The 27,477-nt window shown below is 34.9% G+C and overlaps 1 protein-coding gene and 1 pseudogene across 1 annotated transcript; one reads left to right on the top strand and one right to left on the bottom strand.

Annotated features, from left to right (window-relative positions):
* Window positions 1-25: 25 nt before the first annotated feature.
* LOC128165279 (S-phase kinase-associated protein 2-like) lies at window positions 26-25,909 on the top strand. Its single transcript, XM_052829658.1, has 11 exons — window positions 26-168; window positions 563-719; window positions 933-1,071; window positions 1,649-1,757; window positions 2,191-2,305; window positions 2,458-2,504; window positions 3,684-3,818; window positions 19,695-19,793; window positions 20,221-20,348; window positions 23,363-23,525; window positions 24,421-25,909. The coding sequence occupies exons 1-11, from the start codon at window positions 95-97 to the stop codon at window positions 24,614-24,616; spliced, it is 1,362 nt and encodes a 453-aa protein (XP_052685618.1). The 5' UTR covers window positions 26-94; the 3' UTR covers window positions 24,617-25,909.
* Window positions 4,191-13,097, bottom strand: LOC128165278 (uncharacterized; annotated as a pseudogene).
* Window positions 25,910-27,477: the final 1,568 nt, after the last annotated feature.

Raw genomic sequence — 27,477 nt, 5'->3', positions numbered from 1 at the left:
TCTGGAACCACGATCCCGACTCTATTTCAGTCAATACAGGAACGAGTTACTGTGCGCCCTTTTACTAAGTTGGCGCTAAAATTAAACAGAGAATATGGTGAACTCAGGGACCAAAAGATCTTCAAGGCACATCACATCATCAAAAGAAAACATTCCGCTGAATCGGAAGTATGTTAAAAATGGTGTAGTTAATTTAAGACGATAAATATGGACTGTAATTTACAGAGATTTGGTTTGATTTAATGCCGAAGTCTAACTTTACAGTGTAAAGTTAGACTTCAGCATTGAATCAAACCAAATCTCGTGTAATAAGGGGTGGCGTTTTATAACAAATTAATAAGACAAGTAAGCAAGATCAGAAATGAAGTTATATAGGTGTGCGTGGTCAATAAACAAAATACTGAAAATTGCATTTTAAGGGCATAACATGAGGTATATATGCTTATAAGAAAGGGAGATAGTAAATTTGACATCTTGAACAAATATCTCCATAATGAACAAAATGGACAAGATAGACCAATTGATAGATTCTTTATTGACTTTCACTCTTATATTATTCCAGGAGATTCAATACCAGGGTTCGTCCAAAGAAGCAGTATGAAGTGCCGGTCCAGGAGCTGGGATGTGATCTGTTATCAGAAAGCGGGAGTTCAGAGGAAGAGAACCTGGAAATCACGCCTTGTGTCTGCAGTGAAGCCAACGAATCCCTTTTGTTAAAGGTCTTATACTCATCATAAACAAGTTTCCCTGTTTGCTCCTACTATTTCAACCTAAGATTTCAAAACAAAACTGAAATTGAAAAAAAGCCATTTAATTGTTTATTTATTCTACCATCTGAAAAACAAAATTTTGTCAATCAAAATATCAATGATTCATACAGTTTTATAGTCTTAGATGATATCTTGATTTTGATTATCGTATTTTTATCAAAGGCGCCCAGAGTTTTACAGAACAGTCAGAGAGACAATATACTAGTAGAGTCGGTGTTACAAACCATCAAACGCCCGTCTAAACGAGATGTCAGTCAGCACGATACAGCTAGTTACCCAGAAATACCTCACAATGACACAGGTAAAAACACTGACTGCAGCACATTAAAAATGGCATTGTGTGTGCATGCTTACAATGTAAATAAGGAAACGTTTTAAAGTAGTAGAGAATTATGTGTTTTTTCTCGAATTTAAAGATGGGCCTATGGTTTTGAATTTGGAAAAGTTATCAAAGTTTTGATTAATTGGGAAAAACTAGCATTATTGTATATATTGATATTTAAACTATCCAGTGAATTGAATTGTTCAGATACCATTTCTCGTATAACTATTAATTTTTTGTGTTCTTTTCTTTCACTCTTTAAAATCATAAACTATTCATTGGGGGGGGGGGGGGGGGGGGAGGGGTTCGGTTGGTGGTGTTATTTTTTGGGGGGGGGGGGAGAATCCGTTTTTGAGAAAGAAAGAAATGTGAAATATTTGCAAAGATAAAGGGACAAAATTTGAACCTAAATTGTCTGTAGAAAAATTCCTGAAATTATGATTAGAATTTGCTATCTGAATGACAGTTTTATATTAAAAGTTAACATTGTTATCATTTGAAGAATTCAGTACACACTGAGATGATGATAGCGTTAACACTGGTTCACCTGTTACAGATTTCTTCAGCAGCCTGTCTGACGAGATGATCCTGCGCATCTTTCACTGGTTACCCAAGTTCACGCTCGCTAAGTGTGCTCGAGTCTGTCGCCGCTGGAACTGTGTAGTGTAAGGCTATTATTGAGTTTATTGATACTCAGAGAACATTTAGTTTTTATACTCAGCTCAGGAACACCTATGTTTCTCACAGTACTAGTGAGATAATGGACACAATTCAAAGTTTTAACTGATATAGGGTCTTTTATTAAAGAATTGATAACAACTAAAAATTTGTTATAAGATTTGTTTGCCTTTTTTGACTTTTAACTATATGGAAAAAAAATGTTACCTATCTATCTGGTCTTCATTTTGTTCATTTTGTTTTACATCACATTCTGTTGGAAATTTTATTCTGTTTTTATAGGAAAAGAAAATATAAAAACTGTTTGTCCTGGCACAGTATCTTTTTTTTTGTCTTTTACATATATAAAAGTTGGATAGAAAAGTAAATGAACAGACTCTTATTATGTTTCGGCAAATTAATTGTTCTTGTCTATTACAGAGGCGACCGGTCTCTTTGGAAGAGGATAGATCTGGCCAACAGAAGAGTTACCTCCTCCTGTTTAGGGCTGCTCCTTCATCGCGGCGTTCAAGTCCTGCGCCTCACAAAGACAGAGGTTGGTCATTCCTGATGTCAAGTAGCAATTAATAAAAAAGAGTAAATTGCAAGTTGCAGTGACAAGTAAAAATTCCTCCAGAAAGAGACGCCAAATTCAGTTGTCAAAGAATGGGATCATGAGTTTACTTGATTATTGTTAAACATTTGCAGGTCACGGAGGATGGGTTTGATGGATACTGGAAGGGGGACAAAACAGGGTAAGTTTGTTAAGAGAGACCATTTCTGGTCCATCCACTATCCACAGGACTCTGGATTGTTCAAAACGAGGGCCACTGAAGGGCCCCTATTTTAATTCAAAAAGGGTACCTTTTTTCAAAATGAATATATTAATTTCCCCAATTACCAATCAAATTTAGAACATATTATGTGAATATACAAGAGCTATTAAATTTGCCTTAGTGTTTCTGCTAATAACAAAGTACCGGTAGGAATACAGTTTAGAACAAAACAATAAAGATAAAAATTTGGTAAAGTGCTGCCAATTTTCACAGTTATAACAGTCCAGAGGCAAGTTCAGCAGAGCGAGTGTTCTTGAGCGCTTCCCAAAAATTCCCTTTACTTATAACACAAATTATGGCGATTGATCGCAAGCACCTGCTCTGCTGAACAATGAACATGCCTCTGGACCACTATAACAAGATGTGAAAGGCCAGGGGTCATGCCATCACCTTCAGACTTTGTCGTCTTGTTACAGTAAAATTATCACTGGTGTTTTATATCAGTTTACTGTTAACCAACTTTTCTTCATGACAACTTTATTTTGCAATTTACTCTAGATAAACTGGTTTAAGGTGACTAAATCTCATGATCAAGATGCAAATTATCTAAAAAATAAAATACTAGAGATGTTTGAAGACTGGTATGTGTGAAGAAAATTTTGTGAAGAGGCTCTTAATAAAACTATTTATAGTACTATATTAAATGAATTCACTCAATAAGGATCGCACAGGCTATAATACATGTATATTTATCCTCTCCTAATATTAAGAACAACAAGGCTTTTGTGAAGGTAGAAAAAATTTCTCATATGTGAATAAAAGTTGTATTGCTAGCTTCATCAGACTGATCTTTACTGTTTTGTAAACACATACATTTATTACTATTATGATAATATATAAACTATAATAGCCTTTAGACTCTTAAAGTTATGAAAATGTTACAAAAAATTATGTAACATCTCGTTATATTGCCATCCTTTTATCGAGAGAGGAGGGGGTTTATTTGTGTATGTTCATGATTAGCTTCAATTATCTGTCCCGTGTGTTTCCGTCACTTTTTCATAACTTACACCATACCTGTCAAACACCTATTTAAGTGAATGTTACTGTACCTGTCCTATTACCTAATGTGAAGTTGATATACTTAACCGATTTCAGCTTCCAGTACTTGCAGTACCTTGATCTTAGTCTGTCCTCAGCCAGCACAAGGATAATGGGACATTTATTTACTTCCTGTCAGAGTCTGAAGAAACTGAGTCTGGAGCTCTGTACTATAGACGACAATGTCGCCACGTGAGTCATCAATACCAGTCAAATAGTAGCAATATTTATGTTATAGATGACAATGTCGCCACGTGAGTCATCAATACCAGTCAAATAGTAGCAATATTTATGTTATAGACAATGTTGCCACGTGAGTCATCAACACCAGTCAAATAGTAGCAATATTTATGTTATAGACGACAATGTCGCCACGTGAGTCATCAACACCAGTCAAATAGTAGCAATATTTATGTTATAGACGACAATGTCGCCACGTGAGTCATCAATACCAGTCAAATAGTAGCAATATTTATGTTATAGACAATGTCGCCACGTGAGTCATCAACACCAGTCAAATAGTAGCAATATTTATGTTATAGACGACAATGTCGCCACGTGAGTCATCAACACCAGTCAAATACTAGTAGTAGCAATATTTATGTTATAGACCACAATGTCGCCACTTGAGTCATCAATACCAGTCAAATAGTAGCAATGTTTATGTTATAGACAATGTTGCCACGTGAGTCATCAATTCCAGTCAAATAGTAGCAATATTTATGTTATAGATGACAATTTCTCGCATTATCATCTGTTCGAGATTGGTTTGTCCAGTGTGAGACAGCAGTGTGAGATTTTTCTGTCTTACACTGTGTATTATTGCGCCGCCCCAGTACTACTTTAAAAATGTAAACAAATATCGTCTTCAATCGTAAACAATAATTCAGTGTTAGATTTAAACCCGCGGAAACGTCAACTTTCATTGAGGCAAATGAAAACTCAAATACGATTAAGAAAACACTTGGCCATTAAACATTTTGTGTGAGTATTTTGAAATGAAATGGGAGACCAGAGAAACTTGCAACATAATCCCTACTGAACTTGACCCCCTCTTGGCAAACTTTTTTTGTTAGTATTCGCATGAAATCGGGTGAAGAGTATATACATGTAAGCCCTCGTCTCTGAGGGGTATGTTGGGAAACTTTAAAAGACACTTTAAACGTTACCACCACCAATATTCATTAATTACTAGCTTCAAATTTTGGGCAGTGCAGAGAGGCCCTAAAGACAAAACAAAAGGATTTAAAAGCACAGGGAAGAGAAAACAAACCCAAAAAATTTGACTGTTTAACACCTGAAGAAATCGAAAAACATTATTGCACTGAACAATTGGGTAAAGCCACCCCCACCTCTTTGATAAACACCTTGTGGTTTAATAACACGCTCTATTTTGGCATGCAAGTGGGGACCGAACACCACAAAATGAAATGGGGTGACGTTGTTCTAAAAAAAAAAGACAAACAATTCCAGTTTGATTATTTAGAGTATAATGAAAGGGCCATGAAAACAAGAACTGATGTGGATGTCACCGGCAGCTGGGTGTGTCCCCCTTGCACTAATGCAACCCCCGATAACCCTGAAAAATACCCAGTATCAACTTATGTGTTGCATAGAGTTAATCGGCAAGATGGTTATTCAAAGCATAATGACTCATTTATATTTCATTCGTTACAAATGAAAAACGGCCGAGAATTCAGGATAGATGGTTTATTAGTAGCCCAATAGGTGTTAACAAATTAAATGACATAATGAAAAAATGTCAAAAAATGCTGGCTTACCGAATAATAAAAGGATTACAAACACAAGTGTCGGGAAAACGCTGGTACAAAAGATGACTGACTCTAATGTCCCAGACACATTACAGGTGTATGCAATGGGTCACAAAAACATTCAATCGCAGAACAATTACCGCATAATAAACAATACACAGAAATACGCAATCAGCAGCTTTCTTTCAAAATCCTCATGCAAAACTTCTTCATTGGTTCTATTTGCAAACACTGCACGAAATACCCCTCGGCTTGATACATCAGGAGCAGCCACGTCCTCGTCTACAATGGTAGATGTTCAACCATGCTTTGAAAACGCCGCCATTGAAACTCAAAATAATCAGGTCACACAGTGTTCCTGTGGGTTTTTGTAATGGACAAAACTTGGAAAACATGAATTATTGGTATTTTGTATACCAGGTAATTAGATTGTACATGTAATTAAAGTTGCACAATTATCGATAAATTTAGTCAATTTTTTAGCAGAACGATAATTTATTTTTCTTGAGGAGTAAATCATCACGTGTGGAATTAAATACATCAAGTTGTGGTTATAGAATAATACTTTAATGATGATATACTGAAATCAAACATATTTCAGACAATTCAGGAATAAAACATTAAAACAAAGCATATTTTTTCCTAAACAATTAGGTGCTAAACATACAAAACAAATCAATCTGTTTTCAAATTAATACTATCACTGTTTTTCAGTTTTCTCCAGGATTCACTTTTTCCCGAATAACACAATTTCACACCTTCTTGAGTTTATATCAATATTCATACACAAAACACACATATTATTTTGCTATTCCTTTTAATTTTTTTTGACTGCCTCATTTCCAAAACTTATACTAACCCTTTCTGAGTTCAAAGCTGTTGTTTTTTTTAGTAGATAAAATGCAAGAACTATTTTTAAAAACTGTTGCTCAAGAAAGGGACACGGCCTATGAACCTCTTGTATAACAAGATTTTTTTATATGGGTTAGGTTTATGGTTAACCCTAACCTTTTTATATATGACTTTCAATGTGAGACTGTTTATTTACCATTGTGGCATTAACTGAACCATATCCTGAATTCTCCTCTGTGTAGCAGTTTGTATTCTGTTCCATGGATACTGTATGAGTGACTGTTGGAATGAGTATAGAGCAGCCTGGAGGTTCCCTGTGATCTGTTGGCAGATCCCCAGGATCTCCCAGGAGATGTCGCTGTGTAAATCATGTATATACAGTCCCTGATCATGGTGGACTAGGACCTGTAGCTCATCTAGAGCTGCTTGTGATAATGTAGTATCAATTTGTCTGTAACACAAGAACTCCAGGAAGTGTAACATTACAAACACTGGGATATCTAATACAGGCTTTCTGTTCTGTAGAGCAGACTGTTGTTCTGGTATTAGTTCATTGATATAACAGGTTCTGTTGTAAAGTAAGATATCCCATGCTACAGCCTGTCTCATCTTTGTAGACAAGGACTGTCCCCCTACAGCCTCAGTATACCTCTCTATGTCTACAAGTCTCCTATACATCAGATATGGCTGTGCTAAATTGACCTTTGTCATCTCTATAACAGATAAAGCTTCCCTGTATCTGAGTGTCTTGTAATAATACATGGAAATGTACAACATGTCAGATACACACCCAAACTTGGCTGCTAATTTCAGCATATGACAGGATATTTTGTCTGCAATATACATCTGTTTGTTGGTACCTGAGTTATGAAACATGTTTTGTAATGTGAAAACAATATTCTGAATGACTTTGACTGCATATATCTGTAATGTGACAGCTTGATACTGTGTCAGTGGTGAATCTACCAACTGTTGTATTGTGTGTAAGGCTTTGGTAAGGTAAAGCATGCCTCCATGTAAGTCTAATTCAAAAGAGAGATGAAAATAAAGCTCTCTATCAAGATCAAATTCACATCTCATGATACTCTCATCTGTACAAACAAAAGCTCTAGGATTGTACAGGACATCAATGATGTAGGTCCTGATAGAGGAACTCTGTAACAGACAGGCCAGACCTTTCTTGTACAATTCATGTAACTGTAGGAACAATCTGTTTTGTGCTGAGCCATGGACCTTTGTCAGAAACAGGTTGTTTTGTGGGATGAAAAAGTTAGGACAGATCCCCTTATACACCCATTTCAGGAGGAGTTTAAAGCAGACCCAGAAACCGGCCAGGAGATTTTGTGGACACCAGTGGGACAGTGTGTTTTGTTGAATTGCCCAGAGAATTGTTGTCTTCATATGATAGGAACACAACAGTTTATTGCTTTCTTCTAAATGATGATTTATAACTTCTTTTAAAAAAAGTTTTAACAATCCATATGTCAAAAACTGACTGTAGTTCATTGCATACGCGCATTTTTGTTCTGCCCGAGAAAATGAGATTCTCCATTCTTCAATTTTATGGGGTCCTAATGGGTGTCCTATTGCTACAAAGTGACATCCATTTCTGACAATGTCATTGACAACTTCAGGATCAGGCCATGAGTGACATCTGTCTATCCATGACAAGGCAGACATAGGCCAAAAGTCGCAAACGAAACACCAGGCATTGTCATATTCTACTATCCCTGCTATGTTACCACTACCACAGGGTCCGTGTACAGTAGAATTAGACATTGCTGCTGAACAAGTTAACTCTCTGTGTATAGAACTAGATATATAGACTCTGTCATTCATTCTAATACATGCTGACTGGACTTCTCTGTATTTTGTTGGTGTCAATAACTGAAGTAAAGTGAATCCTGGTGGACTCTCAGAACTGTCAGAGAGAATCAAGGTTGCATTGGATGTGTTGTAATACTCAGACTGAGACATGTCCATGATCACTCGGTGGTTGTTTGGCCAGAACATCATGTCTATATCTGATCCCTCCAGTCTGAACCCTTCTCTCATACTTCCACTCACCATCCTCATGATCCCATCATTAGGTGTCACTTGTCTCTCCACCATCTCCATGATGTCCCTTGTCTCCCTCCTGATGGCTACATGTTGTGAGGTTCCCACTTTCTTACACAGTCCCACAAACACTGACTCTGACATGTGCTGGAGTTCCTCATTTCTGTAAGAATTAAATGTATACATATTTAAAAAAAATCAACAGTTTCTAAAAATACATTTTTATAAATTAAGCTACAATAAAGTTGAAATAAAAAGGTTTTTAGGTCACCTGAGTAAACTCAGGTGACCTATTGCTATCAGTTTTTGTCCATCATTGTGCGTTAACAATTTTACATTTTTAACTTCTTCTTAAAAACTACAAGGCTGATTGTTACCATTTTTTGTGTGAGGCATCTCTATGGTAAGAGGAATCTAAATTATGAAATTCATGGCTCTACTACCCTCGGGTGCCACATGTGGGGCCAAATATGCAAAAAAGCCAAATTTTCAAAAATCTTCTTCTCTACTCCCACACATGTGAGGAAAAAACTGGTTGCATAGTTATGATGTCCATGAAGCCCCTACCAAATTTGTGAAATTCATGGCCCCTGGGTTAGGGGTTCTGGCTCTAGGTTGGGGCCAATATGGCCATATATTTAAAATGTATTAAATCTTAGAAAATCTTCTTCTCTACTACCATATATATTTGTTAAAAACTAAATGCATGATTACTGTGGTTTCATCAATATTCGTTGAATACCAATTTTCGTGGATTTCGTTATCAAGTTGATCCACGAAATTAAATGTTCATTGAAGTGCAATTTCTATAATTAACATTTTGTATTGATAGGGTTATTGGCCACAAATTAACGTATCCTTGAAACTGTGATTTTCACTTTATCCACGAAAATTGATACCCTTGAATATTAATGAAACCACAGTATAATGTCCATTAAGCCCTTTACCAAAATTGTGAAATTCATGGCCCCTGGGTTAGGGGTTCTGGCTCTAGGTTGGGGCCGTATTTAATCTTAAAAAATCTTCTTCTCTACTACCATAAATATTTGTTAAAAATTAAATGCATGATTATAATGTCCATGAGGCCCTCTACTAAAATTGTGAAATTCATTACAGATTTATAATTTTTGTACTCCAGAATGAAACCTAATTAATGAAATGCATATATGAGACTCCTCGACAAGTTTGTGTATGGGTTATATGCTACTCAGGTGACCGTTAAGGCCAACTGTCAAGATTTCTTGGATGACATTGATAAACTATGTATTGAAACAAGTTGTATTTTATTCTATACCAAAATTAAAGACCATAAAAATACTAAATTGGTTAATCTAATTATCTGATAATTTTTCTCTGACAAATTGACTATCCGATTAAGCGGAACCCTCTGTAAAGTACAATTCAGTTAGATGAAGGTGATAAATGGTAAAAGTAATTAAAAGGTACTTACAGTTAAAAGAACCAAAAAAAACTACAAAAAGTGTGTTTAAGCAGTCTAATCAAAGTCTAATTTTGATGAAATCTATATGATATATATCACTGGGCTCTAATTTCAACACTGTCATTCCTCTTAACCCTATAATATCTATTTAATACAATGAATCTATTTTGTTGAGAAATTCAAATGGTTGTCATTGCTGCCTGAATCGATGACCGTTGGTGCCTGGTAAGTTTCATGAATGCATGGCGTTTCGAATGAATGCATTTCAACAGTCTAGCGCAAACATTGTATTTTGAAAGAGTGTGTCTAAGAGAGGGGGAGCAGACTGACCTAAAATCATGACAATTAAAAAAAAACAGGTTTTTAACTAATTTGTATCGGTGGTGTTGAAAGCAAATTGAAAGTTGGTGGAGGGGGGGCTAGACTTATCAGAAATCTTGCAACAACTCCCCCCCCCCCCCCCCCCCCCAGAAAAGAAGGATAATGGTAATGTTAACAGTTTAAATACCCCCCCCCCCCCACAGTTCCAACGCCTATGTGTACAGTGTCTGCATTTAATAATTCTTTGGAGGAAGGACAGTCATCATTTGGAAGGTTAACATCTACATTTATAGAAAGATATATCTAAAATACAGGACACATAACTTTTCACTAATTGGTATCAACCTTTAAAACAACAATATCACTTTTTATTATAGACTTACATTTGTGAGGGAAGTGTCTCCATTTTGAAGGTCTACTTCTAAGTGGAAATTTTGATGCTATTTTTATGGCTTACGGCCATCTAGTTGCCGGATAATCTTTACGGCAAAGAGTTCAGTTATCTGAACATGCGCGACAAAAAATAGTTCTATTCGAATGTTGCAAATTAACTGTTTGTTGTTCATAATAAATATCTTTAAGCAAGATTATATTTTCCAAATGTTATTATCACTTATGTTATTGTAACCAATATGAATTGACTTTATTTAAATAAACTCGAAATCTAACGCGAATGAATATTAACTGCAGTGTTTTTGCATGGAGGTATAGGCCCCCGCCATGCATCACACAGTGCCGTCATGCTTTCCGCTATGCATACTTACATGTATTATAAGCAAAAAATCTTTTCCCAATTATTTCAGATCCTAACAGTGATAAGTAAATGTAAAGTTGTCGTTATTTCGTTCAATCTTCATAAAAACTTTTCACCCGCAGAGAGCGTCGCTAACTTCGATCGACATCGATCTCAGCAAGGGGGAAAGTGTTTAACGGTTAAAGAACTGAATTTATGATTGAGATATATTGAAACTGGGATTATAAAACGGAAATAAATGCATAAATAGAGGGGCAATTACTACTTGTTTTAATATAATGTGCCTTCCTCGACACCTCCGCCATTATCGAATGTTGGGGATTTTCCAAGATCTAAAAATAGCACAATGTTCCCTCGATGGAGTTACCTTGGTTGTGCTATGATTGAACTGTTTATTTGTCGTAAAAATATTGGAAACTTGAGACCAAATGTACTCAAATAAGAAAACAATATACAGTTAAGCTTGATTGCAAGTCATACGGAAGCGATGTCACATTACTATAACATAGAGACATCGTATAGTATTCCTCTGAAAATGACTGTGTACACATGTCATGTGAAGAGAGAACGACTGCAAAGTTATAGTCAAGTAATTGATTTTTATTAGCTCACCGAGACGAAGTCAAGGAGAGCTTATGCTATACCCTCGGCGTCGGCGGTGGCGTCGGCGTCGGCGTCCGGACCTGGTTAAAGTTTTTGTTGCAGGTCCTGTATCTAAGCTATTACTTGTCCTATCTTCACCAAACTTGCATGGGTGATGCATCTGGACCTACTTATGGACTTGAAAGACTTGGATGCTGAATCTGGGTCCTAAATTTCAGATGCTGGAGGAGGTTAAGGTTGTTGGACCAGGTTAAAGTTTTTGTTGCAGGTGCCCTTTGATAGCAATATCTTAGTTACTGCTGGTCCGTACATCACCAAACTTGCATGGATGGTGTGCCTTATGATACTGATGCACCAGACAGGCTTGAGTGCTGAATCTGAGCTATAGGTTTCGGATGCTGGAGGAGGTTAAGGTTTTTGGAGCAGGTTAAAGTTTTTGTTGTGGGTGCCCATTGATAGCAATATCTAAGTTACTACTGGTCCTAACTTCACCAAACTTGTATGGATGATGCGTCTTATGATACTGATGCACCTGACAAGCTTGAATGCTGAATCTGAGCAATAGGTTTCAGATGCTGGAAGAGGTTAAGGTTTTTAGAGCTGGTTAAAGTTTTTGTTGCAGGTGCCCTCTGATGATTATATCTTAGTTACTACTGGTCCTTACTTCACCAAACTTGTATGGATGGTGCGTCTTATGATACTGATGCACCTGACAAGCTTGAATGCTGAATCTGAGCAATAGGTTTCGGATGCTGGAGGAGGTTAAGGTTTTAAGAGCTGGTTAAATAAAGTTTTTGAAACAAGTGCCCTCTGATGATGATATCTTAGTTATTACTTGTCCTTACTTCACCAGACTTCCATGGATGGTGTGTCTTATGATACTGATGCACCTGACAGGCTTGAATGCTGAGTCTGGTTTCGGATGCTGGATAAAGTTAAGTTTTTAGGAACAGGTCACATGTTTAATAGATGATAGTACTATATCAAACTTGCATAGTTGATTTAACTGTAATATGAATGAATCGCAGAGGTAGCTTCAGATGCAGAGCTTGATCTCCATTATCAAGGATGCTAAAAAATAAATCTTAGTTATTACAGGTCCTAACTTCACCAAACTTGAATGGATGGTGTGTCTTATGATACAGATGCACCTGACAGGCATGGATGCTGAATCTGAGCCATAGGTTGCGGATGCTGGAGGAAGTTAAGGTTTTAATTGCTAGTGCCCTCTGATGATGATATCTTAGTTATTACTGGTCCAAACTTCACCAAACTTGCATGGATGATGCGTGTTATGATACCAATGCACCTGATGGGCTTGAATGCTGAATCTGAGCCATAGGTTTCGGATGCTGGATGAGGTTTAGTTTTTTGGAACAGGTCACATGACAGGAACAGATGATAGCTTGCATAGTTGATTTAACTTTATTATAAATTAAATGCAGAGGTTGCTTTATATGCAGAGCCTGATCTCCATTATCAAGGATGCTAAAGAAATCTCCTACCTCACTCAAACCATCTCGATAGATAGATGTGTTTGTTGATAAATGATATAACATGATTCCTATGATATAGTATTGTATGATATGAAACAATATTGTTTGATATGATACAATATGATATCATATGTTATATTATAAAAAGTTATACAATACGATATGATATTGTATCAATTTTTTTGATATTTTATGATATGATATTGTATCATGATACTGTTATGTATAGTATTGTATATTATGATACAATATTGTATAATATTATATTGTATTTTTAATTTATTATTTTATCACATGATACAATTACATAAGATATTGCAAAATATTATATTGTATCCTATGATACAATATTGTATATTCTATAACATTGTATCATACAATATTGTATAATATGATATTGGTTTCAGTAATATAGAATTATATCACATGAAATTGTATTATATGATATTGTAATATTATATAATATTGTATCATATGATATTGTATGATATGATATTGGTTTATATGATATATTATATTATCACATGAAATTGTATTATATGATATTGTAATATATATTATTGTGTCATATGATACAATATGTATAATATAATAATGTATTTTATAATATTTTGCTTTATCACATAATATTGTATCATTTGATAAGATACAATGTTGGAATCAAATTATATTGTATTATATGATATAATATCATATAATGTATCAAATATGTTTCAGTGTCATTCAATACAATATCATACTATATTATACAATATAATATGTTTCAATGTTATGATGTATTATGTAATATGATATTGTAATATAATACTATATTGTATTATATTTTATGATATTGTATTATGTGATCAAATACAATAAGGTATAACACAATACAATGTCATATCATACATTACAATATCATATCTCATTATTGTCTATTATGGTATTTTATTGTTTTATATGATATATATTATAAATATGACATGATACAATATTTAATTTTATATCATTGTATTGATTAACATATGAACATATGATTATCATAAAAAAAATTTTATCAGATGATATACGATATTTTGTCAAAACAGAATCCATGAATATCCAAGATCATAAAGTATGATTTTCATATAAAATGATAAAGGTGGTCTTATGAAGGTGATGTCTCATAATGGTGATGCTCCGTCTCGGTGAGCTTAGTAATCTATGATTACCTATGTTTAAATTTGGTGTCAAAACAAGTTTGCTGTAATTGCATAGTTCTGCCTTTTTAAGTGTGTTTGTGTCCTATATAGTTGAATGAATTTACAGTTAATGTACTTCAGTCGTTGGATAAAAGAAAGAAACAAATTGTCTCATATTGGAGTTTGAGTCTGGCATCATCATTAAATTTATTATTTTATGCAGTCTATGCTTTTCCTAAAAGCAATGGTGGTTTCAACCAATTGATAAAAGAGGCGTCTAGATTTCAATCCTGTCTGTTTCGGTCACTAAGGTTCGACCAATCAACAAATGGGGCATGTTGATATGGGTCCTGTTAGTTTCTATAGATCTATGAATTACATGTAGCTAGTTACTTTCTATAGAGCTATAAATAAACTAAAGTTTCCGTAAGAAATAGAAGGAATCATACTCGATCCATGTAAATATAGTCATATCAAACCCGTAAGCCATTATGGCCCTTCAGGCCTTTGATTGATATTATGTGATAATTTCCATTTCCTGAGTTATATAAGTCTAAAAAAAGAATATTATATTATAGGAGTATTAAAGAAATGAACTAATTGTCTACCCAAGTTATACTAGTATAAGCTGGGTGTTGGCAATTTATGCTTTATAAACCGCAAAGCGGATTATAAAAAACTTAAAATTGTAAATTGCTCCAACCCAGGCAATACGAGTATAACCTGGGTAAATATTGAGTTCATTCCTTATAATTTAATTTTCTATAATTTGCTGTACAAATTGAGTCTGTTCTACTTTTTAAAATGATATTAATCTGTTCAAAATTCAAAAATAACGTCAAGCGGATTAGTACGCTTTTGACTTTGGTGCATTGTGACGTGTCTTGTGACGTGCAAACCAGGTTATACAAATTCAACTAAATTTTTCTATCCAGTCAAATGCCACATTACAACAAGAATTAAATTATTTGAAATATAATGAATGCTTATAATTTCCTGACTTCATTCTAGATCTAAGACTAAGGACAATTATTTTTGTCCTGCCTAGCTTTCTTTTTTCACTTGCCAAAACTTTTAACACTATTATTTTATTTTAGTTGTAAACTCTTCATATTGCAAGAGCATGCTCATTTTCTGATGCACATTGTTATATTTCCTATGCCATTAAGTTATTTTTCAAGATATTTCAAATTTTTGTGCTGCTATTTATACATATTTATATTTATGACATTGAGCTTTATAACTATCCGAATCTGAGAACTCATGCAAACTCTACATGAGTAAACAACGTCCTTTAGTAATTATTTTGTGTATTTGAGAAAATATTTCAAATTAATAATTTCAGGGGTGTTTCGTACTACCTTTATATTTACAATGCTTCAGTAAGGCATTTTTGATATGCAACCAAAATTTGAGTGTCACTCGTTGAGTTATAAGCGAGTTACAGAGCTTGAAATTCTTTGCTATGTAAACAAAGGGCTTGTTTACATTTATAATGTTGAAGTGAAATTCCAGTTGTATACAAAGTGTAAAGTATACAAAGAACTATATATGATAAGAGTTAAATTTGGCCCCCTTAATTCGCCATTTTTTAAGTGTTTCGGGTACAATGAAATGTTAACTAATTTTTTAGAAGAGTTGATATAACATATATTTTTCATCTATTTATTTGATCTATTTGCACTCACTGGCAGTATCTGACGTCAGAAGTGACGCCATTTCTATAATTCAATCAAAATCACCCAATAATTGACATTTTTCTTATCTATTTACGAATGGGAAATAAAGAGCGCATGCTTGAACAAGGAAAATTTTTTTGTCACTTATTAGTCTTGGCTAGATACATCTCTGATTAAAATATTTTATTTGTTCAAGAATGCGCTCTATGTTTTCGGAAGGAAAAACTGCTTGAAAACAAGCTGTTTTACGCTAAAAATGCAAAAATGGCGGGAAAAGGTTGTCTTTACAATGTCATTGTTCTAAATTGTGGGCACTTGAACCAAAATGAATATTATGTAAACACATCACATACATATCTGTACTAAGAAAACAAAGACTGATAGTAAAATAATGATGTTCATTTTAGGGGGCCATTTTAGGCCCTTATCATATATAGTCCTTTACCATTTCTCTGACAAATGGTTTGTGGTTAACAAAAACTTACTCAAAGTGTTCATAAATTTTAATTATTATTTTAAATATTATAAAAAAAGATAGCAATATTTGATTGAAACTTATAACAATACAACACATATGTAAACAATAACAAAACTCTAGCCTTGTTTACAAAACAAAGAATTTCGAACTCTGTATCTTACTTGTAACTTGATATTAGACTTAAAAATTTTGATGAAGGATTACAATTGCACATATTAACCATTCTAGACATTAAAATATAGTTAAGTAAAGAGTTATGTCCAAGACATGATGTAGTATCGATATCAATGATATTGACCATATTGTATCGATATCGATTCACTGAATTCAATTTAATAGAATTTATATGCATATATACATGACTACAGCTGTCCCAATTTAACGTCCATATTTAACGTCTATATCGTAACAATATTTATTTTCTTTGTCCTCAACTGAATTTGTCCATATTCATGTCAATATTGTCGATATCGACGGTATCCTACCGATATCGAGTCGCATATGTACACAACTACAGCATTTGATGTTTAACGTCGATATCGACGATATCGTATTGGTATCAATTTGCATATAAACAGAATTCAATTTTTCCATATTTAACGTCGATATCGCTGATACTGTATCAAAATCTATTTTCCTTTGTTTACAACTTTATTTGTCCATATTTTATGTCGATATTGACGATGTCATATGGATATCGATTTGCATATAAACACAACTGGATATAGTCCACTAATGCATTTTCCATACGCGGTAATATTAATGTTATGGTTGATAGCTCCGGCCCTAATTTTCGTTCAGCAACGAGGGACCTCTTGAATGAAAGCTCATCAAATTGTCTCTTTCCTGTTAAAATTTCGTGGTTTGAAGTCAGATTCGTTTTCCGGCAAAATGCGTCTGTATTGAAAAACTCTGAAAATGAAAGTCAAAGTAGGGAATTTCTCAGTTTTGGAAAGGGTGTATTTATACCCCCCGCAAACGAAGTTTGGGGGGGGTATATAGGAATCACCTTGTCCGTCCGTCCGTCTGTCCGTCCGTCCGTCCGTCTGTCCGTCTGTCTGTTCGATTCTGGTCCGGTCCATATCTTTCTTATGGAGAAACATTAGAAGTTCTTACTTCACACAAAGATTGCTTATGACGTAAGGGTGTGTCATGACCTTGAACCAAGGTCATTTGGGCAAGGTCAAGGTCACTGGCAGAAAAAGTGCAAAATTTGTGTCCGGTCCATATCTTTCTTATGGAGAAACATTAGAAGTTCTTACTTCACACAAATATTGCTTATGACCTAAGGGTGTGTCATGACCTTGAACCAAGGTCATTCGGGCAAGGTCAAGGTTACTGACAAAAAAAATTGCCAAATTCGTGTCCGGTCCATATCTTTTTAATGGAGAAACATTGGAAGTTCTTACTTCACACAAAGATTGCTTATGACCTAAGGGTGTGTCATGACCTTGACCTAAGGTCATTTGGACAAGGTCAAGGTCAATGGCAGAAAAAAAGTGCAGAATTCTTGTCCGGTCCATATCTTTCTTATGGAGAAACATTGGAAGTTCTCAGTTCACACAAAGATTTCTTATAAGCTAAGGGTTTGTCATGACCTTGACCCAAGGTCATTTGGGCAAGGTCAAGGTCACTTGCAGAAAAGTATAAAACTTGTGTCCAGTCCATATCTTTCTAATGGACAAATATTGGAAGTTCTTAATTCACATCTAGAATGCTTATAACCTGAGAGTATGTCATGACCTTGACCAAAGGTCAATTGAGGAAGTTCAAGGTCATTGTTAAAAAAAAATCGGGCTCAGTATACCAATAATTCAAAATGTTTATATTAAGTGGCTGCTTGACATGTGGAATTTTGTTTGATTCGAGTCATGTTTGTTAACATACTTGCATTAACAGTTAACTTGAACTAAAATGGAATTTAAAGACATTAACAGTTTTCAAAAATAGAGCAGTTGTTATTTATAGAAAATGGACGATGAAATAGATTCATCCAATATTTTCTATAATAGAAAAAATACATGAGTTATGATTTTTCTTAGCGGGGGGTATCAATTGTGAGCTTGCTCATAGTACCTCTAGTTAGGGACTATTTTGCTTAAAGGCACTACTTTGTTGTCCTACCGATTCTAAAAATAGATAGAGGGATATATTCAACTACAACTCACCATATTTTAGGTCGATATAAACGATATCGTAACGATTTCGATTGACATATGTACACAACAAAAGCTGTATCAATATCAATTTGCTTTTGTGCAGAATGTAATCAAGTACTTGGAAAACTGTACCATGCTTGTCTTTAGATTTGACAACCTAGACGATCACAATAATATCATTTTACAATCCATAAATACCATAATTTAGCCGTTCTTCTCATTGTTATTGATTAAAGTTTATTACTGATGATATCAAAAGAAATCATTAGAGTCAATATTGAGGTTGATATTGTCATTTTTAATAATATTTGTTTAAATGCAATTGAAGGATCGCTATTGATAAGGATATCGTCATTTTGTGTACGATATCGTCGATATCGACAATAAAATTGATTTTGAAACTTCATCAGTGTAAGTTGATATCGATGTTGATATCTACAAGTTGTGTACGATATTGTCGATATTAACATCATTATTGGTTTAGCATTTTTCAAAATTCAATATCGATGTCAACATCATATCGACATTTTGTTGTCGATATCAACAACAAAGTTGGTCTTGGGCATGTATGAAGTAAAAGATCAAGTGAATGTAGTTGAAACAAGAATGACTATCAATGGAGTTCATGTCATTCTATGGTTTTTTACTATTGTCTGTCCCTAGATATTTATGCAGCACATTTTCTTAAATAATTCGATATTTATTAATACCTTAGGGTTCAAACAATGTTCATTCAAAAGTATGAAAATATCCCAAGATTTCCTCTTTGAAGCACCCTCTGTAGCCTTTCAGGTGTCACTGCATGCCTGAAAATAAAAAGGCTGCGCAGATTTTGCATTGCAGTAGACATGGAAGTGCCCAAATGATAAAGTTGAAATATGTGTTAGGTACTCCGAGTGACTTCCGAATAGAGAAAAGATGTCAACATTTTTCATGATTAAATCTCCATGAGAAATCTTCCTGTGAATTTTTCTGAGGGAAAAATGATAATATTTCAATGAAGATATCATATTTTCCCTTTCATTGATTTTATGGTAAATGGAATTCTTTCATAGGTATGTGTATTTTGGGACAGATTATTTGATGTGATCAGTATGTTATTACCAAGCATGTAATAAATATTTTGATAATTCATACCTTTGTCTTTATCACATTCGACCAGTATCAGCCCTAGGGCCTGTGGTCCTCTGGCTGATATTGGTGTCTCGGGCTGTTACAGGGTGTAATATGGAAAGGGTATGAATTATCCTTTATATGTCTATATATAATATAACTTCTTTCATATTTGGTTACAGTTTGTTTGGCCAGAACCCGAACCTGCAGGTGTTGAACCTGAGCATGTGTGAGGGACTTAGTACCGCTGGATTGGCAGCCATCTTAGGAGGATGTCGACGGTGAGTTCCGCAAAAATTCAACATGAGCATTGAGTACAGAATTGTCAATAATAGATCAGGTCTCGCTAGGTCGTCACCTTATGAATAGTTCCTCTGTTCAATTCCCAAGATAAGACTTGATTTGTTTTTTAACTTTCAAATTTGTTGCCTAACAATAGTAGTGATAAGAACGTTTGCATGGTATAAGAGAGACTCTTGAATATCTGTTGATCGAACCTTGTTTTTTTGACTATCTACAATGTAAATTTTATGCATGTCAAAACCATTTAATCCTTTCGTCTGGTATCTTTGAAAATATTGAGTAGAAAAGGTTTTATTTTATATTTATAGCTATTAAAAGCAAATGAGCATATATTTTCTGCTGATTGACTTTTTTGTTATAATGTTGTCACATTTATGAGAGAACTTTTTGATTGGTTCTGTTTAGGTTGACCTCTCTGAACTTAGCCTGGACCGGTTTAAGGAGACAGAGTGTGGCCTACTTGTCAGTTTGTCTCCCTTCTTCTGTCCGTAAACTCAACCTCAGTGGATGCCGGGAGAACATCACTGATGAAGGTAAACCTACCTATACATAGCCAACCTAAATCAGTGAACATCACTGATGAAGGTAAACCCACCTATACACAGCCAACCTAAATCAGTGAACATCACTGATGAAGGTAAACCCACCTATACATAACCAACCTAAATCAGTGAACATCACTGATGAAGGTAAACCCACCTATACACAGCCAACCTAAATCAGTGAACATCACTGATGAAGGTAAACTTACCTATATACAGCCAACCTAAATCAGTGAACATCACTGATGAAGGTAAACCCACCTATATACAGCCAACCTAAATCAGTGAACATCACTGATGAAGGTAAACCCACCTATATACAGCCAACCTAAATCAGTGAACATCACTGATGAAGGTAAACTTACCTATACACAGCCAACCTAAATCAGTGAACATCACTGATGAAGGTAAACTTACCTATATACAGCCAACCTAAATCAGTGAACATCACTGATGAAGGTAAACTTACCTATACACAGCCAACCTAAATCAGTGAACATCACTGATGAAGGTAAACTTACCTATACACAGCCAACCTAAATCAGTGAACATCACTGATGAAGGTAAACTTACCTATACACAGCCAACCTAAATCAGTGAACATCACTGATGAAGGTAAACCCACCTATACACAGCCAACCTAAATCAGTGAACATCACTGATGAAGGTAAACTTACCTATACACAGCCAACCTAAATCAGTGAACATCACTGATGAAGGTAAACCCACCTATACACAGCCAACCTAAATCAGTGAACATCACTGATGAAGGTAAACCCACCTATACACAGCCAACCTAAATCAGTGAACGTCGCTGATGAAGTTAAACCCACCTATACACAGCCAACCTAAATCAGTGAACATCACTGATGAAGGTAAACCCACCTATACACAGCCAACCTAAATCAGTGAACATCACTGATGAAGGTAAACCCACCTATACACAGCCAACCTAAATCAGTGAACATCACTGATGAAGGTAAACTTACCTATACACAGCCAACCTAAATCAGTGAACGTCACTGATGAAGGTAAACTTACCTATACACAGCCAACCTAAATCAGTGAACGTCACTGATGAAGGTAAACCCACCTATACACAGCCAACCTAAATCAGTGAACGTCGCTGATGAAGGTAAACCCACCTATACACAGCCAACCTAAATCAGTGAACGTCGCTGATGAAGGTAAACCTACCTATACACAGCCAACCTAAATCAGTGAACATCACTGATGAAGGTAAACCTACCTATACACAGCCAACCTAAATCAGTGAACATCACTGATGAAGGTAAACTTACCTATATACAGCCAACCTAAATCAGTGAACATCACTGATGAAGGTAAACTTACCTATACACAGCCAACCTAAATCAGTGAACATCACTGATGAAGGTAAACTTACCTATACACAGCCAACCTAAATCAGTGAACATCACTGATGAAGGTAAACCTACCTATATACAGACAACCTAAATCAGTGAACATCACTGATGAAGGTAAACCTACCTATACACAGCAAACCTAAATCAGTGAACATCACTGAAGAAGGTAAACCCACCTATATACAGCCAACCTAAATCAGTAAACATCACTGAAGAAGGTAAACCTACCTATACACAGCAAACCTAAATCAGTGAACATCACTGATGAAGGTAAACCCACCTATATACAGCCAACCTAAATCAGTAAACATCACTGATGAAGGTAAACTTACCTATACACAGCAAACCTAAATCAGTGAACATCACTGATGAAGGTAAACCTACCTATACACAGCAAACCTAAATCAGTGAACATCACTGATGAAGGTAAACCCACCTATATACAGCCAACCTAAATCAGTAAACATCACTGATGAAGGTAAACTTACCTATACACAGCAAACCTAAACAGTATCAGGAACAGGCTAACGAGATTACAGAACTTGTAAATTGCTGAGACAATTTGTGGTTAAACACTTTTTTATTTCACTTCTATCTTGGTTTGAGTTGAGCAACAGATTGTACATATTGTAAGGTGGAAGGTATTCGTTTCAAGAGTTAACTTTTCCAGATACTTAATGATACGGAACAGCTTTTCACCAGGTTTATTCCTGACTTGGCGGTGATAAAGCATTGCAATTGGTGTGGGCTACAGAAGCGCTAGATTTTATTTAAATTGCTGATGCATATTATTATGCAAAACCGTTATATTTCAATGAGATCATAATTTAGATTAATGTTTGCACTTCATCTTAACGAGTTATGTTATGGGAATGTGGTGTAACAGAGGTGCTAAAGCTTGGTGCTTAATATTCCTAGTATACTTTTTTTTTTTGGAATCTAATACATTTCAGAAAATATGAAATACTTGTTTGGTTTGATGTGATAAAGAGGCTCTAGGTTATCCTGACTTGGTTTATAATATGCATGTTGTGTAACAGAGGTGCTACATTTGACACAGTTCTTGTTATCATGGTTCTGTTGTGTTGCAGAGTGCTAATATATCTAACACAGTTCTTGCTATATCAGGGTTAGGGTCTATTGTGTAATAGAGGTGCTACATCTGACACAATTCTCGTCATATTATTGGTCTGTTGTGTTACAGAGGTGATACATTGACACTGTTCTCGTAATATCATGGTTCTGTTGAGTTATAGAGGTGATACATTGACACTGTTCTCGTAATATCACGGTTCTGTTGAGTTATAGAGGTGATACATTGACACTGTTCTCGTAATATCACGGTTCTGTTGAGTTATAGAGGTGATACATTGACACTGTTCTCGTATTATCATGGTTCTGTTGAGTTATAGAGGTGATACATTGACACTGTTCTCGTAATATCACGGTTCTGTTGAGTTATAGAGGTGATACATTGACACTGTTCTCGTAATATCATGGTTCTGTTGAGTTATAGAGGTGATACATTGACACTGTTCTCGTAATATCATGGTTCTGTTGTGTTACAGAGGTGCTACATTGACACAGTTCTTGTTATATCACGGTTCTGTTGTGTTACAGAGGTGTTACAGCTGGTGCGTGCCTGCCCCGGTCTTATGGAGCTTGATCTCTCTGACTCCACGGTCATTACTGAACAGTCCATCTCCCATATCATGTCTCACCTTGACAAGCTCCAGTACCTGGCCCTCAGCAGGTGTTACAGACTGCCCGTCACCAGCATCAGGTAACACACCTATATATATCGAAATTATTGGAGGACAAAATATAGTAGCTGTTGAAATATTTCTCTTTGAGAATAAGTTCCTTTTTAGACAAAAATTGTTATAGATCAACAAATGGGAATTTCCAATATATATTTTTAAATTTGATTATTTTTATGTATGCAATGAAGCCAGATCATCACAAAAATGATTGAGGTCATGAACCACATACAATTTTTCCCATGAAAAATCTGTTTTTGCAGTTTCAAGCTTAATTCATTATTAGCTAATACCTAGGGATGGGACGATCCACCGATGCACCGGTGCATCGCGGTATTTATTTTGACGATATTTGGATCGATACATTTACCATTAATACAACGATACCTTACCGAACTTTTTTTATTTTTCAAAAATATCCGAGCTTCATATATCGGCTATTTTTAGTCCGCGCGCCTAATATGAAAGTACAAAGATGGCGGAAAACCTCGTAAAGTTGTCAAAACTGTTAGGAAGCTAAATATGGAGTGTGGAAAACTTTTGGAGTACTTGTTTATGAAAAACTAGTGTACACGAGACTAAAGTAATTTGTAAATTGTGCAACGCTCATTATGAATATAACAAAATAACTTTGGAAATGCGGTAATACATCGGCAATTTGAATAAATTTTAAACTTTTATTCATGTTTTCATTTAATTGCAATGTATCGTGATATGTATCGTATCGCATCTCATGTATCGTGATATGTACCGAATCGGCTCAGTACAGTATCGTCCCAGCCCTACTAATACCACAGGGGCCAAGCCCGTTTTAACATTTATTTCAATATAACCATAAATAAAGTATATTGATGTTAAAATGGGCTTGGCCCCTGTGGCTAATACATGTATAAATCTATCATATTTGTTCACAAACAGGGAGTTGTCCTGTCACCCTAGTCTTGCTGAGGTCGAGGTCTTTGGAATGTTTCGTGATGGAACAATGGAACAGCTGAAACACGAGATGAGGAATGTGGAATTGAACCGCTATCCATTCTCCAGCGTGGCACGACCGACCACTGGGATCAGAATGACCTCACTATGGGGACTAAGGGTCAGGGACAATGCTGTGTAATGATGACCATGGACAGGGACAGTGCTATGTTAAGATTTACAGAAATATGATGGGGGATAAAAGATGCCACACACAGTGGGCAGCAGTGACAGATGTTATACATATCCATCTCAGGAATTCACACAAACTCAAAAATAAGTAATTTATTTATAGGGTTAGATGTGCGTTTTTTATGGTAGGGTCTGCTATATATAAAAATTTACATGTACCTATAGGCATTTGTTTAAGAAACAAAGTTAAAAAGTTCAGCGGGATAAGAACTTGGTTGGTCATGTGATTAAATCCTGTGAAGACCGACGGGCTTCTCGGAAGATTTGATCATGTATCAACCAAATTCATATCCCGTTGAACTCTTAACATTGCTGTTCATTAATTATATTTACATTTGGAAAAGGCAAATTGTTTGGAATTTTTAAAATTACCAAGATTTTATGTTTGAAATAATCCAAGCAACTAACGATGAATGTGTGCAATGATCATTGGGACGTCATGAAAAAGCTCACAAAGAATTGAACGTATTACTATTCTATAGGGTCATATAGGGAAACATTTACAAATGTAAATATTTTAGTAATTATTAAATATCCATTTCCAAATCTATCAGCCACAGAAAGGCTAATGCTTTTGAGGTTAACCTCAATATGAATCAACTAAAAACTTGATATACAAAATGACTCAATTGAAATATATGTGACTATAACATTTTTTTGCTTTGTTTGTTGATAATTGTAGTATATCTTAAAGCCAATATAAATACCTTTTTAAAGAATCTATTAATATTTAAATATTTTTATCCCTCTTGGTTTTTAGACACTTCCATATTTTAGCTAGGGAAGAATTCTACTGTCTATAGGGTTGTTTTGTCTTTATTAACTTCAGATGTCCTAATTAACATTCAAGGTGTGTTTGGGTCATTTAGAAAGCATAATTATTATGTTAGTAGATATTATGTGTTAGAATGTGTTGTGTCTGACTTTATATGTGTGCTATTTGTATATCAGATGTTCTTTTACTCATATTTATCATGGTTTTAAAAGTTTGTGGATTGTAAGAAAGAAAAAGTGTGTTCAACAGAAGATGTAAGTTTCAATGAAACTGAGTTGCCATAGTAAATGTTAATCAGTAGTGCGTCATTTTGTTAGCAGTGTGCTTGGTTAGAAATGTTTGTTTGTTAAATGACACGTTAGTGCTTGTTGTGTTACAAGTGAACTGTATGGGGACAACTGGGCATTGCCTGGTCATTTGCTTGTTACTTGTTCAGATCTATTTTATCATTAAACAGAGAAATCTTTACTCGTCTTTATCCTATGTTTTTGCTAGAGTTACGCCCCTCTTGCACTCGTGTACTAATACATTAACTAAGACTTATAAGGATTCTCCTAGATGGCCCATGTGTTATGGGAACAGTAAAAAGTGAATTCGATAACATGTTAAATGATGGCAGCTATTTTAGTTAACAATAATATATTGTTATACTTTCATGTTAAATACTGAAATCTGATTGGTTTAGACGCAGTTCATAATTTTTTCTATCACCCTCAGCATTAGCAACGCACTTAGCAACGGGTAACATTGAAAATTGTTACATGCGCGAAAATTATGCGCGTACGGTTCGCCGTAGAATTCACGTTATTCCTATGTAAAAGCAGTTAAGTTTTCTTTAAAATTAAGACATTCAGTATAACAAAATAAATAGTGCCTGTTTGGGAGGATAACAGTTGAAATTGACACCCTTCGAAAACCATTGTCAACCTCCGCTTCGCGTCGGTTGACAATGGTTTTCTCGGGGTGTCAATTTCAACTGTTACCCTCCCAAACAGGCACTATTTATATAATATATGCAATCAAAGAAAATAAAAAACTATTCAATTTACAGAAAAGTTTATGAAGAAAGGTACATAATCTTTGTAAGATAATGTGTTACTAGCGTGTGTATGTGTAATCATTCACACACACACACACATATATATATATATATATATATATATATATATATATATATATATATATATATATATTGAAAGCCCTTCCTATTTTACAAATAAATACCCGGTACATGGTCACCATCAGATTCTAATGAAATGACCCAATGATCTCAGACTGTCTTTAGCCTCGGCCATGACATTATCGGACATTTGTTCCACTTCCTGTCAGCATGTGTGTCAAATAGTAGCAATCGGTGTGCACTTATTCACCAAATCAAATGTAAAATAAAGAACATGGGCGTACAAGGCGTTTATCCCCCACACGAAGCACTGAAGACGAAACAATTTCAACTAAGTTAGAATATAAATTTTTTGTTTGTATGCCTTGTTTTTAGTTTAAATTTCACGATGTAAGTCAATATTTCATTCTTGCTTTCATTCTATAAAGACAACAGATATAGGTTTCCAAATTAAGCTGCACATCGTTTTCTGCCTAAATTTGGATCATTCACTATTCTAAATTGCAAAATTTAGGTATGAATGGGTCCTAACTCCATCCTAAAAGTACTTTTATTTAAAGAATACGTTTTTATTGATTTTGATTACTAAAATGGAGTCTAGACCCATAATGGGTCAAATTCATGATTTTCACCAAAAAACGTTATACTTAAAATTATTAATTATTGTCAAATAGTTAAATTTGTTCACTTATTCTACAATGTGTCAACGTAGCTCACGAAGATAGGCGGAGGCTCGTAGACTGTAATTCTCGATTCAGAGGGGGTTCGAATCATACAAACGGCGTTTTATTTTTAAACCACTTGCGTTTAAGTAAAACATTTTTTGCTCTTTTTTATTTGGATTATAATGAAAAAATATCTAATACCATTTTTATAATGACAATAATTACGTAATGTTCGTTTTCTGTACACGCAA

This window comes from Crassostrea angulata, chromosome 10 (genome assembly GCF_025612915.1).
Source record: "Crassostrea angulata isolate pt1a10 chromosome 10, ASM2561291v2, whole genome shotgun sequence".
NCBI lineage: Eukaryota > Metazoa > Mollusca > Bivalvia > Ostreida > Ostreidae > Magallana > Magallana angulata.
This window is presented reverse-complemented; position numbering and strand designations above follow the sequence as displayed.

Coding starts and splice junctions, on each gene's coding strand:
- LOC128165279 (XM_052829658.1), top strand. CDS start 95: ATGGTGAACTCAGGGACCAAAAGATCTTCAAGGCACATCACATCATCA. Junction 2,505..3,683: donor TGGAAGGGGGACAAAACAGG/GTAAGTTTGTTA, acceptor AACCGATTTCAG/CTTCCAGTACTTGCAGTACC. Junction 20,349..23,362: donor GGAGAACATCACTGATGAAG/GTAAACCTACCT, acceptor GTTGTGTTACAG/AGGTGTTACAGCTGGTGCGT.